A 15,000-nucleotide genomic window follows, 5' to 3' on the forward strand; every position below is an offset into this window, starting at 1 on the left:
TCCTGAGAGAGATTCAAAACTCAGTAAGGCCCTAAGTAACCTGAGTTGGCCCTGCTTTGAGCAGGAGGTTGGATAAGATGATCTCCAAGGTTCCTTCCAACCTAAATTATTGAGTGATTAAGCTGTCAGTGAGGTGAGAGCCTTTATAATCTTCTGTTTATAAATGGGATGAAGGAGGTTTCCTTAGCTTTTAGTCCAGGTCTTCTGTCCCAAAAGCTCCCTTCATGCCCGTTATACAAACATACGTACCTCCCACAGGTTAGATCCTGTCCTGTAGAATGCTGCGTATACATGTCTCCTTACTGCTCTTAGAGAGTAGCACCTTTACTTGGTTCCTTTTGGGTAATGCGAGGTGAATCAAACTAGTTTTGTGGTAAACACATGAGTTTGTCCGTATGCAAGGGACTGGTGGCTACTGCTCTGATCTTACTGAGTTTAGGCCATTAGCGGAGAATTGTCTCCGTTGTCCGTGTCGGTAATGCACCTGGTTATTTCATTGTACTTAGTAATAAACAGGAGCACACAAAAACGGTAAACGGTTGGATTTCTTTTCCCTAGGTCAAGCTTCTGGGTGCACGTGTACCAAAATGCTTGTAACACTTCTTGTGTCTGACTTTCAATGTTTGCAGCAATTAGAAGAAAAGAGTGAGGATGAAGAGGATAAAGAGTGCTTAAAGCAAGCAATAACTGCCCTGCTGAATCTTCAAAGCAGTATGGAAAGGATATGCTCCAAAAGTCTTGCAAAACGAAGGCTTAGGTAAACATATTTCCGTTTTTCCTGCTTTCTGCTCTTAATGCTCTGCTATAAATCCAGGGCTCCTAGTTTCCTCTTTTAGTAAACAATGAACAAAATAGTTTGTGACAAGCCTGCTTTTTCAGAGGAAGTGACATCAAAGCCAAGATAATTTGTTATTGTTTTAAAACCCTTCGAATTTCTATGCGTCCTTACATACTGGTAGTTGAGACGTTCAGAGGATTCGCTGGTAAGTAGAAAATCGCAGCATTTGCAGGTTAATTATGCTCAGTTAATAAATGCCTCTGTAAAAGTATTGTATACGTGCATTTCTGTGTGACTAGAAGGGAATGTTCCTGAATTTGAAACTACCTGAAAGTAATCTGAATAGCTTTTCGTACAAGAGCTAGTTAAAATTACTGCTAGATACATAGAAAACTAGCATTCAGTTGCACTGTTGTAGCAAATTCTTGTGTTATATAATTTTCTGTTTGTTTTGACATTAGAATATATGCAGGATTCTCTTTATTGGTTATTTACGTTTTCTAAAACTTTGCTCTTAAAATTATTTCAACATTTTATTCACCAAAGAAGTTCTGTACTGCAACGTGTGATCTTTAGGCTTGGGCGTGAATGCATTTAGCAACTTATTTTCTCTGAATCTGCTTCTTTCAAATTAATGCTTTCTAAAATAGTTTCTCAACTGTAGAAACAAACGATGTCTTACACTAAGAAGGTACTTCAAAGGCTTGCCTGTTTCTGATCGCTTGTGTTTAGGTAAAACGTTTATTGCATACAAGATAAGTAGAAAAATCTTCGCATGCGGTACTGAGAAAAAACGTTTGTCAGGTCCTGTAGTGGTGCTTTTGGTAGAAGAATCCAGATACTCGGTTCTGAAATTGTATTCTCAGTGGAATTGTCATCACTCAGAAAACAGATTATCTTGTGTTTTTGTTGTTAGTGGTGGTTGTGGTTTTTAAAAACACATATACTAATAGGCTGCCTTTCTCCCATCCTTCACTGAAGTGAATCTGCATGCCGATTCTATACTCAGCAGATGAAGGGGAAACAGCTAGCAATTAAGAAAATGAATGAAATCCAGAAAAATATTGATGGTTGGGAGGGTAAGGACATTGGACAATGCTGTAACGAGTTCATCATGGAAGGAACGCTCACACGCGTAGGAGCAAAGCATGAGAGACACATATTTCTATTTGATGGCTTGATGATTTGCTGTAAGTCAAATCATGGCCAGCCAAGACTTCCTGGTGCTAGCAATGCAGAATATCGTCTGAAAGAAAAGTTCTTTATGCGAAAGGTACAAATCAACGATAAAGACGACACTAATGAGTACAGACATGCTTTTGAAATCATCTTAAAAGATGAAAACAGTGTTATTTTTGCTGCTAAATCGGCCGAGGAGAAAAACAACTGGATGGCAGCATTGATATCTTTGCAATATAGAAGCACGCTGGAAAGAATGTTGGATGTGACAATGTTACAGGAAGAAAAAGAGGAGCAGATGAGATTTCCAAATCCTGAGCTTTATAGGTTTGCGGAACCAGACTCTGAAGAGAATATCGTGTTCGAAGAAAACATGCAGCCCAAGTCTGGGATCCCTATCATCAAGGCTGGAACTGTTGTCAAGCTCATTGAGAGGCTGACTTACCACATGTATGCAGGTGAGGCATCTTATTTATATAGCCAAACGAGGTGTTGACTTGTGGAAGGTCATGCTCCTCTTTTTCTCTGTTACTTTAAATAGGCGTAGCAAAATATATACGGTATATAGAAAGGGAATATGCTTTGCCTTGCAAATATTCTGAAACGCTTTTTGAATTAAGGTTTGGATTTGTAAAGAAATCTTTCTGCGGCTTTGTAGCTGTAGAAATTAAAACCATGAATCCTGTTTGGCTGAATGCAGTGGAATACGTGTGCGCATAAAGCTTTTTCTCATGCGAGGGATGAAGGGGGGCGGCGCCTGCAGGAATTGAGCTCCAGACAATACTTTTTCCTGTGTGCCCCAGGCGACAAGAATTGCCTTCCCCTGGGACTTCCAAAGCTGGGACGGTATATGAAGGGCCAGCATTTCCGCAGGGAGTTACGGCCTGGTTATTTCAGTTAAGTTTATAAACTATTACCTGTGCCCATGCTGACGTGCAATGAGCGTGCAGCAAATAGAGCGAAGAGCAGTTTGCTAGAGGTAGTCATCTGCATAATTTAGCCTCGGCACTTAGCCTTAATCCCAGTTTCAGTGGGGATTTGATCCAAGCACTTTTGACTACAAGTTTCTGTTTGGGCTGAAGATACGTGAAATGAAGCGGCTCGTCCAGTCCAACCTCAGCGTGTTGTGTTTTTCTTGATAATTTCCCAGTATTTTCATCAGCTGCGCTGAAAAGCTTGGGGGTTTTTTTGATTCTGTCTTTATGGTAGTTGTTCCAGATGCTCATGCATCTTACTACTAGTGCTTCTCCTCACGTTCAGCTCTAGCTTCCCTTTTTTTTCTTTCTTTCTTTTTATTCCTTTCCACTGTGATCATCCTCGATTGTTCAGTAGCTCAGTCCTGATGGCACTGGATACCTAGCATACAGCAGGAATACTTGTTTGGAAGAAGCGGGGAGTAAGCGGAGTATAACTAGGATAGTGTTGTGATTTTGTTTATTTTCTTTTTAAGGTGCTTGTAAATAAATCTATTTACTCCATCACTTTTATTGCTCTTCTCCACATTTCCTTCAGTTCAGCTTTCCTAACATTAATTAGAGGCATAAAAGCAGTATCTTGCCTGCAGTTTTTACCACAGCTGTTTTGTGCCTGTGCTCGTATTGTAACTTTATAAACCTTTAGCTTTTGGCTTAAAATTTTACAGGCATGCTTTATGACATAGTTCTGTTTTTTGGAAGTTGGAATAAAACAATGCAGCCTTAGAGAAAGGAAGACTTTTTTTTTTTTTTTTTTAAACTAGAATTGTATTTGGCAGAGAATTAACAAAAATAGTACCTTTTAGTGCCCTTGCGAGCGTTTGCTTTGTTTTGGCTAACTTGCATACCGTTGAGACTTGCCCTTTCCATGTACACAGCGGCTTTGGCGCAGTAAGCGAGGCGTTGTTCCAAGCGTCGGTAGCATGCTCCAAGCTTCGTCGCTGTTCGGCAAGCCACGAACTACGGTCTTGAGTTCCGTAAAATGAAAACAGCAGTTTTTAAAAAAACATGTCGCTTGTTGAAGGAGGTTTCCTCTGTTGATTTGTTGCATCTGCATGTCCTTTTGCAGCAAGGGAGAATTGTGATTGATTAGGTCCACCCTCTTCCACCCTCGTTTAAGTCCTTGCGCTTAACAGCCCCTACTTAATGAAGCCATAAGTAGGATGCTTGAGGCCGCAAGTTGCTGTCTTGTGTGACCTTGACCAAACCATTTGACAGCAAAACTAAGGATGTGGGCACTGTTGGACAGGCTGGAGCACTTCAACCAAATAAAAAAATATATAAATCGGATGGTCTCGTAATGTATTGATTTAGCCCGTGTTTGTAACCCTAAAGATCTTAGTTCAGCACGTGGATCTGGTGCTGAAAAGCTAGATTCAGAGTCATTTGTCTGTACTCTTATTTTTTGTTACATACCTTCTGTTTTATAATTAGTTTTCTGTGAGGAAAAGTTTAGTCATTCTAACTATTCTTTGCTGTCTTTTCTAGGGGAACAAAGGAATACGGATTTAGTGACTCAGCCAAAAAGGCTCTGTTGCACAGGAAACGAGGTCCATTTACTATGTAAATCACTCAGTGTTTTGTTGCATTTTATGAGATGCAGTGAGTTAGGCAACAACTTTCCATAGTAACCCTTCAGTTATTCTTTCCTGCATGTAGCAGCTGAGCTCAGGGCTTCTGGTTTGCTTTGAGTCTTGAGGCACAGGAAAACGAGCATCCTGGTGGTATCTAGCCAAACAGCTACGGATTGTAGAATTCCTTTTCTTGCCCCACGCAGGATTGCGTACACACGATTGTAATCTTAAAAGAATGTTATTGACTGTATATAAATAAGCCACAATAGCAAGCGCTTACTTTTCTGATGCAACTTTTCTCCGGTACGGTGTGACGGGGTAGGTAGCCCTTGCTCTGACGGTCTAAAGACACCCTTTACTGTGGCTCTGCCTCTCCTCTGCGTTCTTATCTTGGTGGGTCAAATACTGCAAGGAGTACTTTAGGGGTGCAGTTGCATAGGTTGTACCAATTTGTTGCAAGTTGCTGAAGAACAGTTGAATTAGTTGTATACTTAAGAGTAAATGGGCTATTTACAGACAGCAGTTAACTCAAATCAGGGCTCCACTTTTTGCCATGTACGAAGATCCATGCAGGAATCTGTGTCCCCTTTGCAGCAATGGATGTTTGACTTTTTTTTTTTTAAACTTTCTTCCCTCACCTCGGTGACACGTACACGGTAGTGGCTTAGCAGCAGAATTTTTTCCCTGTTTCACTGCAAAATAGAGCCTCCTTGGTAGCCAAGCTCTTACGCAGCAGTGCTGTGAAGGGCTGAGACATGCAGTCACCACCAGAGCCAGCGACACAGACCTGCAGTCTGCCCAGGCGGGAACTGCCCTGGCTGTCCAGAAGGTGTGGAAACCCATAACCATGCTGTGACGGAGCGGTTAAGAAGGAGAAATCTCCTCTGCAAAAGCCACTTCCCATATATTTTTACGTGAGAGAAACTGTCCTTCAGTTGGAAATTCAGATTTTGACCCTCTGTGCATATTCTGGGAGGAGGGTTATGCGTTTAATGTGCGTCTGCGTTCATTATCTCCTCCTTTTCCTGATGTTTGTGTAAGAGCAGCTAGGTTAGGAGGTACCAAAGTTTGAAAGTTACGGCAACTTTTTTATCTATAGGGCAGCGCTCTTCTATTTTTAAAGCTTTGATATGTTGAGAGTGCTTGTGCGTCATCATAGTGTCCGTTTCCTTTCTTAAGGAATTCAAGGGTGATTATTTATAAATCCTTGTAGAACAAGTTATTGTTCTTTTTTAGCTTTCAAATTGGCTGTATTGAAGAGAGAATTATCACATGAGCAGACATCCTGACTAACTAGTGTTGTCTGTTTTTTGTTTTTTTTTTTTTTAACACTTGCTCATATATTGTACACTATTTTAAGTTACAGGTTTTGCTAGTAAGATAACAAGGTTAGATTTGATTTTCTGATTTGCTTCATATGAAATTCAATATGTACTTTGGATCTAAAAATTTGACACTAAGTTCCCAGCCTGAAGGAAAAATGTCTTTTTTTTTTTTTTCATTTACCTGTAAGTACCTCTATCTGTAGCATCTCTTTCGGCTTTCCAAACCATTTGCTCCCTCACAGGTTGAGAAGGGCCAGTGATGCACATGAAGCAAGGGGCAATGGGCAGCTCGGGGACACACTCATCCCCTGGAAATCAAGTAAAAACCATGTGCTTGCGTGGTGAGGATGGTGGGAGCAAACATGACGTGCTTTCTGCAACAGGATTTGGGGGCTTTGCCTTTGAAAGGGTTTTTAGGCTGTGCCGTCTCAAAGAGGGGGAGGCGAGAGGCATTATAATAAGAGAAACGAGAGGATAAAGCAGAATAGTCAGCGTATGGTCCAAGAAACTGGAATTTGAGCAGAACAGAAATGCAAGGAAAAGCTGTGTTACACAATATGTGATCAACCTGTGCGAAGCATTACAGTAAGCTGCTCCCCAGATCAAGACCTTAGTAGGATTTCAAGAAAGTTTGTTCAAATGGATAAGAAGCCTGTAAATAGTTAAGGAAGATTAAAATAACAATAATAATAATAATAATAAAAGGTCTTAAAACCCCATGTTCCAGTGAGCAAATCTACCTGTGTAATTGGTGTCTATAGTTTTATGCCAAATAACATAGGATTTTTTTTTCCTACGTTGCACAAACAGCCTATAGGGACTCCTGCTTCCAGTTCTGTATGCTCTAGGTCAGCTGCTCTATCTTGGCAATGTTTCCAGTTTGGGTTTGGCTTTTAAATCTGTGTGTGGAGAAGCCTTTGCAACCTGCTCGTTAATTTGGTCCAGTGGTAACATAAACCTTGTTTCTGGTCAACTCTGTGTAGTGCCAACATGCTGTCACTGGGTTTCCTCATACTTGAAAACAAATGGTTTTGCTTTTGTGATTAAGGGAAACACTTCCAATTTTCGCTCTGCATACTTGTTTTTAAAACTGTTTTGAATATTTAAATAAAGCGATACGTAAGTGGCCAGTTTAAACGAAATGTATTGATTTTGTTGAAGTGGAATAAATACAGCTTCGGAGTATAGCTGTCAGTTAACTGAAAAAAATCTTTAGCCTGCCTTAACCGCAACTGGTCGTAAAATGCACCAGGCCTGGGCAGAAATCCTCCTCTAGAGGAGAGTTATGCCATTGCTTTTCGATGCAATGTTACTTGCTATGTCATTGGAGTTATCTTATCCTGGAGATTGTCAAAAACAAGACTGTTTACGAGATGGCTCATTAATGAAATCATCTATTTATTATCTTCAGAGTTGATGAAAAGAATCCAATCTTTTAATGATTGAGGTGACAGAGTGATTTTTATGAATTTTCAAGCACAATTAAAATTGATTTTAAATTGTACTTGATATGGCTATTTCAAGAGGTTCTGAATTGTTCCAGAAGCAGTTTGGTTTTGCGTTATCTTTTCTGTAAACTGCTAGTCCAGGATCCCTGCTTTTAAAGGATACAACTGACTTCAAACGTTATTTCGGAATATGAGAAGTTAGATAATTGCTGACACGAGCACGAAATGGTTCTTTTCCTAGACCCCAACTTTGTTCGGACTTTTCTAACGACATATAGATCCTTCTGTAAACCACAGGAGTTGCTGAGTCTGCTGATAGAAAGGTATGTCACTTTTTAAAATACTGTTCAATGAAGTGCAATCTTGGTGGGGTTTTTTGATTTTTATATTGAGTGAAGTTTGTAAAATTCTTGTTTTCAAGTTGGCTTTGATTCACTGCTAACACCTTTTGATTGTTGTCAAATTTAAGGATGGCAAGTGTTGCAAGAAACTGCTCCAGTTTCTTCCACTGTCCGAAGTTCTTCTTATGTTTGAAATCTACATCGTTAAATACTGTAATGGCATTACCATAATCATCTCATATTTGTGAAAAGGCACAGATTTATTGCCGAATTTAGCAAATCTTCCTGTGTGTTTACCAAGAAGTAAAGTTCTAACTTGTGGAATCCTTCTGAATTTTGAGCTATCTTTAATCAACGTTTATTCGTCGTGTTGTGTGCAAGGTTGATCTAACAGGCAACTGGTGCTTATACACATCTTCTGTGCTAGATTTGAAATTCCAGAGCCTGAGCCAACAGAAGCTGATCGTATCGCTATGGAGAACGGAGACCAGCCTCTTAGTGCCGAGTTAAAAAGATTTAGGAAAGAGTACATACAGCCTGTGCAGCTACGGTGAGTATTGCAGCAATGTGAGGCAGAGTGATTTCCTTTCAAGGTTTTAAATACCATCTTTTGGATGCAGGTGCTCTTCCTGATAGTCAGGCGTCTTTCTTGCAGATGCTTTGATATAGAGCAGAGGGGGGAGCCGTTTTGACTTTGCTACTTGAGAACCTTGTGAGGATTTGAGTTCGTGGCATGAAAAGTCTAGGAAAAAGCCTGTGGGAAGTTTGCGGTTCTTGGTGTGCTGATCAGTCTCTTGCACTTGCTGTTTTTTTGGAACCTATATTTCTGCAAGGCTGTAAAGCATAAGTTTGCCACCGAGAGCTATACAGAACGTTTTAAATAATGTTCTTTTTCTGAATGATAGCATCACTCTGCTATCACTCTGCTAGAAAAATGATTATAAATGGTTGCTGATGAAATGCAGAAAGTATAGTGATTGCATTTGGTCTGCTGGTTCTTGCATAGTTTTGTGAGCCCTCCACTACTAAAAGCCTTGAAATGCTAGACTTGAAGATAAGGCCACGTTGCAGAGTGCTTACTTCCCCTTTACTGTTGCAGAGTATTAAATGTATGTCGACACTGGGTAGAACACCACTTCTATGACTTTGAAAGAGATGCTGATCTTCTGCAACGTTTGGAGGAATTCATTGGAACAGTCAGAGGTACTTATGGTTTCTTACATGCTGGTATTTATCGTAAATCATCCCTTGTCAAAGGTATGGTATGGATCCTTTTTCCTTTCAGTGAGTAGATAAAGAGAAACAAGGCTGACTGCTTACTAAGTACTTCACAAAGAACATAAAAAAAAACTTAATTAAAAAAAAAAATCTGTTAATTCTCCAAAGTATGGCCCATGTTCAGAAGAAAGAATACGTAACTTGTATCCTGATAAATATGTCTTAGCTTTATGGTAAGGGGATTGAAACAAATGCAAAATGATAAGACTTGAGTGAGGCTCAAAACAGAATAGCTGCTTTGATTGTCCTTTTAAACTGTAGGCAGGGATGAGTTTTGTAAAAGATTGATGGTGAAACCACTATTTTTTTAGAGCAAGGGTTCTCCAGGTATTTCACAGTGCGTATCAGACTTGTGGATCACTTTCCGTTTGTGACTGTACAGATCTTTCCTGTTCGCATGTAATAATAGCTGGGATAGCTACAGGAGCTGTTTGTAGAAAAAGGTAATGTTAGAGAAGTATTTAAGGGTTGTTTAGCAATTAACGAGAGGAGGAGAGTGAGCCAGCTGGTTTAATGCGGATTACTGGTAAGTTTTCAATGGACTTGCCGTCTTATACATGAAATTCTTATGGAGTAGAGCTAAACAGGCATTTGGCCCTTGGGTTTTATTCTCAGTTTTGATGCTGAATGCAACTGAGGGAGAAGCTTCTCCCTATTCAGTATTTTGCCCTTCTGTTTCATCTGAGGTAAGCACATGCTCTGCCCCAAGGCATAAGGTTTGGGGTGTTCATAGAAGCTCACTTTGGGCAAAAGAAGGTTGGTTCCCATGAAGTCATTGTGAAGTCAGAAAAGAAAAGAAAAGAAAAAAAAAAAAAGCCTCCCCCTGATTCAGAGCAGGAGCCTTTTGAAGGTGTTCTGATTTGCACTTGGGCAAACCTGGCACACTTGGCAGTGACTGAGAGATCCTGGAGAGGTAAAGCTCATTAGACTAGTGTTAACTTTGCGAGTATTCTTCTTAATGTGTTTGAAAGCCCTGCGAGTTCTGTGGGAACACCATTTAAGCACTTTTAAAGAATATATGGTTGCTTTCATTTATTCATTTTGGGGTTTAAATCCCAAGATTTCCAAATTATACTGGCCTCTTTGGAGAAAACTGCATTAAGACTAAGTAGTGATTTTCTCTGTGTTCCAGGCAAAGCAATGAAGAAATGGGTTGAATCAATCACAAAGATAATCAACCGGAAAAAGCAGGCACAAGCCATTGGGCCAAGTCACAACATTACTTTTGAAAGCCCACCTCCGGCGATTGAGTGGCACATAAGCAAACCAGGACACACAGAGACTTTTGACTTGCTCACTTTGCATCCAATAGAAATTGCTCGGCAGCTCACTTTACTTGAGTCAGATTTTTACAGGTAACTTTCCTCCATTGAAAAACACATGACACAAACCAAAATATCCTCCAGCATGAAATTGTTTCTGCGGGCCCCTGCTGTGAAGCCCCACGGTAGGTCAAGGGACTTTACCAATGCTGTATATTAATTGTTATTTTTTCAGCAAAAAAATTCTGAAAAATGTATCTCAAAACCCATTATTTGTCTAGTCTCCCCAAGTTAACGTGCAGAACCTGTGACTGATGCATATTGTTAGCTGCATTATGCTCCAGGTGTCTCTTGGTATTTTTGGGATGGATCAACCTTTGAGAAATATGAACATGAATTAAATCAGTTTTCTTCATACCCTAGTTTGTGAAGCAAGTTATGGACCGTGTCAGATCTGACCAGATGTCTGAGAGAGATTGTTCAGGCATTGGAAGCTCTCATTTTGTTATGGTGAATGAGATTTAGACGTCATTCTTCATTTAGATGAACAGAGGTGGTTGATAATGATGTAAACTAACAAATATTTACAGTCTAAAAAAGAAGCATAGGAATACCAGTCACAGAAGTCACGGGGTAAGCCTGAGATCATAGGAGAACAGTGATACCTTTTTTATTTCTAAATATTAATTTCCAATTCCCTAGAAATTAAGACTTTTTGGAAGAACAGTATCGTCTTTCATGCTTCTAGGTGCACGTTTTAATAAATGTTTATACTTTTCTAGAGCTGTGCAGCCGTCTGAACTAGTTGGAAGTGTGTGGACAAAGGAAGATAAAGAAATTAATTCTCCTAACCTTCTTAAAATGATAAGGCATACAACTAACCTCACTTTGTGGTTTGAAAAGTAAGTGGCTTTGCTAAATCTACACCGACTCCGTACCTGGGCGTTTATAGTCCATTCAGAACTATGCTATGAAAAATTCTGTTTTGGGAGAATTCCTATTGATGCTATGGCTAGTCTCGGAGAGAATATTGCCGTGATGGTGTCAGCTTTTTATTCTTTTTATTCATAGAAGAGGACTTCATTCTAAACATTTGAAACATTTTCAAAACTGTGTCGAGCTAAACTTTGTATACTTGTGTTATAAATTAATTTTTGCTTTTGCAAAATGCATGAATGCTTCAGTAAAACGTCGTATCTTCTCGTGCGTTTAGGTGCATTGTAGAAACAGAAAACCTAGAGGAAAGAGTAATTGTGGTGAGCCGGATAATTGAAATCCTGCAAGTTTTTCAAGAGCTAAACAACTTTAACGGTGTCCTTGAGATTGTCAGTGCTATGAACTCTGCAGCAGTGTATAGGTTGGATCACACGTTTGAGGTACAGTGAAATGTTTTCCATTTTTGATATGGAGGTGTCATGCATTGCACCTTAGCTACTCTAAAAGCCAATCTTTTCAGTAAGCATTTTCTTTAAAGATGGAACAAGGAAAGCAAAACCCCCAATGGATGAATGAATTAGGTGGTAATACAGAGTTAATTTGCTGGTTTCAGAAGCAAGAAATCAGTCTTCACTTAAAAAGCCCAGAAAAAGGCAGCAAGGTCCTGAGATGGTCACTGACCTAAGAGTCAGCTGGAGGCGGTTACTCTCAGTGGTGCTGGTGGGTCACTTCATGGTCCTGTCTTTCCCGCTAACCTGTTTCATCTCCTCTTAGCAAATTCCAAGTCGCCAGAAGAAGATTTTAGAAGAAGCTTATGAACTGAGTGAGGATCACTATAAGAAATACTTGGCAAAACTCAGGTCCATTAATCCTCCTTGTGTGCCTTTTTTTGGTGAGTAGGTTTGGTTCTGAATGAGCTGTATCACGCACAAACATCTTGAAAGAATTGAGCTAAAGCACTGAGCAAAAATGTGAAGAGTAGTGAAAGGTTAGTTGTAATAGGACAGTTGGTTTTGAATTTCAGCATTTTCCCTGGCTTGCTTAGACTGGCAACGGAGATGATTGTGTAAGGGAAACTGTGAATTGCCTGTAGATGAGAGAAATGTTAAATTGGCTATTAATTGCAGATGTTACTTGCAGCAAAAATAAGTATACTTGCAAAATCTTACTTACGTATTTAATCATTTTTTCGTTGAGTGTAGTTCTAATTGTGCTGCGACCGTAAATGACTTAAGTGAAAGGTGGGCAAATAAAAAATATTACTGTCATTGGCTAATACAGAAAGAAGGAATTTTTTTCCCCATTCCCCCAAAATAATTCCAGGAAATAAAAATGTATATAGAGTTGGGGAAAGAACCCCACTCTGGATCATCAAAGACTTATCAGTTCTTTCAAATTGGGAATTTCTGGCCTGTAGCAAATTGTGAAGCTAAGCGAACGGCGTTTCTGTTCTTCAGCAAGCTACTCAAACGTTTGCTGCAGATCACTTCCAATTCTGGCAATATATCACACTTGTCCAACGCAGGCTTCAGGCCAGAACTGGAAGAAAATGGTGTTGATGGCTTTTTTGGCCTTCTACGTACTGGGGAAAGGCATACTCCAGAGCTCTGCAAAGAAAGATAAGATCAACTAAGAAACCTTCTGTCCTGCTTCAGAGATGAGCAGAGGTTAGCAGGATCACACATGAATAGTGTTAGTTTCTCCTCTCAAGCTATGCTTAAAAGAGTCGTAGTGGGCCTTGACAGTTCCAGATGCATCATCTGTGGATTTTAGAGAACTCTTCTCTCTCTCATCTTCACGTGACTTGATACGATTATGAAGCCAGGAGTGGAGACTTGGACAAAAGAATAAAACCTGAGTGATAGGCAGATGACATTCTGCATCAGTCTGATGCTGAGTAAAAAATAATTGTTTTGAGCTTAGCTGGGGTCTCTAATGGAGTAAAGCTGAACTGTGACAGAACAGATGAGAGTAAACACTTGGTCTCTCTGCTCTTCAGTTCAGTGAACTCCTGTCTTGCAGAACGCTGGTTATGGTTCAGTAGATGTGTTATGAGCTTCTTAAACAGTAGAAGGTTGTATAGGTTTGCAATTTTGATGTAAAAAGGCAGCGCTCAGGGAAAACTGATTAAATTATTGCCGTTATTTGAAAATGAGGTGTGATTTTTCTTATTGACCCTAACAGAGCATTTTTCTAAGTAATTAAAATGAACAAATTAGGTTCTTCCGGAATTCTTTTTATTCCAGCCATATGACTTCCTCCTTGTTTTGTACTGTATATTTAGAATCTCTTCTGTGTGGTCTTTAGGAATTTACTTAACTAACATTTTGAAAACAGAAGAAGGCAACCCTGAATTTCTAAAGCGACATGGGAAAGAGCTTATAAATTTCAGCAAGAGAAGAAAGGTAGCTGAAATAACAGGAGAGATCCAGCAGTACCAGAACCAGCCATATTGTTTAAGAGTAGAATTTGACATCAGAGTAAGTAGCGTTATTTCTTTGTATCTCCACATACTGAGCTACTTCTGTGGTGATTCTGTCACCCGACAGACCTTGTGAACTGATAGACTCAAAAAGCCATAGTTCTGCACTGATTGTTTTAAGAGATTCTGTAAGATTTTCTCTTACCTCTCATTCTCCTCAAGAATGCTTTCTGAGAGCAGTCTTCCCCTGTCTTTCTGAGAGCAGTCTTCCCCTGTGTCAGTGTGAAGATAAGACTCCCTTCAGCTTCTTCTGAGAGTCGTTTGAGCTAACCTGGTTTGATTTTTGCATGCAGCAATGATTTAGGGTGCTTGCACAGTTGGTTCCTCAGGCTGAGCATGGCAGGGGCAGTGTCCAGCAGAGGGCTGGCAACAAACAAGTTTAACAGCTTACATACCTGTCATCGCTTTTGCCTCCGGTGTCCTCTAGGATTCAGCTGGAACTCTTGAGATCGTTTGTGCCATAGAAACAGACATTGCAGAAGAATCTTAGCTGATGTAAATTTTTTCCTTCTTGTCTTTCAGAGATTTTTTGAAAATCTGAATCCAATGGGAAACAGCATGGAGACAGAATTTACAGATTATTTGTTCAACAAGTCACTAGAAATAGAGCCACGAAACGTCAAGCCTCCACCAAGATTTGTTAGTATTCAGACTCTCTTTTCATCTTTCAAGAAAGGTGCTTAAATGTCTTTCACAGGCAGCAGAAATCCTTGTAGATCTCAAGCTTCACCACTAAAAAGCTACGTGTAGCTGATTTTGTTTGGCGGTTTGATTTCATATGACCTTCTTAAATGTTATATTGTCCTTTTATATATGTGTGTGTGTGTGTATGTATATGTATGTGTATGTATGTGTATATATATACACTACACACACACACACACACATATATATGTATGTATGTATATGTATATCTTTTTCTTTTTCTCTCTCTCTCATTTCAGCCCAAAAAGTACAGCTATCCTCTCAAGTCCCCAGGTGTTCGTCCCTCTAATCCAAGGCCAGGTACCATGAGACACCCTACACCCCTGCAACAGGAGCCAAGGAAAATTAGTTACAGCCGCATCCCAGAGAGTGAAACTGAAACTACAGCATCTGCACCAAACTCTCCACGAACACCTTTGACCCCACCCCCTGCTTCTGCTACTTCAAGCACTACAGATGCCTGCAGTGTGTTTGACTCAGATCCTTCAAGTCCTTTTCATGCAAGTAGGTGCAAATAGATAGTCTGCGAAGAATGTATGTATTAGATATTGTGGTCTTAAAACAGTAAATTGCATTCTTTTAAAGTGACAAATGGTCACTTTTGTCTCCTTGCAGCAGCAAAAACTTTCCATGCATTTCATTCCGTTTGTATTGTAAGCTGTTATGGTTAAGGGAAAACTGAATATAATTAGGCATCTTGCATAGAGGGTACTGCATA

At 39.8% G+C, this 15,000-nt stretch overlaps 1 protein-coding gene across 5 annotated transcripts in view; it reads left to right on the top strand.

Annotated features, from left to right (window-relative positions):
• Positions 1 to 15,000, top strand: part of SOS1 (SOS Ras/Rac guanine nucleotide exchange factor 1) — a 53,449-nt gene that overhangs the window by 30,654 nt on the left and 7,795 nt on the right. For all 5 annotated transcript variants that reach the window (XM_068940503.1, XM_068940506.1, XM_009686849.2 and 2 more), the window contains 12 exons: positions 630 to 757; positions 1,760 to 2,415; positions 7,520 to 7,601; positions 8,047 to 8,169; positions 8,719 to 8,822; positions 10,030 to 10,252; positions 10,942 to 11,061; positions 11,373 to 11,535; positions 11,870 to 11,987; positions 13,403 to 13,575; positions 14,100 to 14,216; positions 14,522 to 14,786. In XM_068940503.1, coding sequence (XP_068796604.1) covers positions 630 to 757; positions 1,760 to 2,415; positions 7,520 to 7,601; positions 8,047 to 8,169; positions 8,719 to 8,822; positions 10,030 to 10,252; positions 10,942 to 11,061; positions 11,373 to 11,535; positions 11,870 to 11,987; positions 13,403 to 13,575; positions 14,100 to 14,216; positions 14,522 to 14,786 — 2,272 coding nt within the window. The remainder of the gene's footprint in view (positions 1 to 629; positions 758 to 1,759; positions 2,416 to 7,519; positions 7,602 to 8,046; positions 8,170 to 8,718; positions 8,823 to 10,029; positions 10,253 to 10,941; positions 11,062 to 11,372; positions 11,536 to 11,869; positions 11,988 to 13,402; positions 13,576 to 14,099; positions 14,217 to 14,521; positions 14,787 to 15,000) is intronic.

Source organism: Struthio camelus, chromosome 3 (genome assembly GCF_040807025.1).
Source record: "Struthio camelus isolate bStrCam1 chromosome 3, bStrCam1.hap1, whole genome shotgun sequence".
In the NCBI taxonomy this organism is placed as follows: Eukaryota; Metazoa; Chordata; class Aves; order Struthioniformes; family Struthionidae; genus Struthio; species Struthio camelus.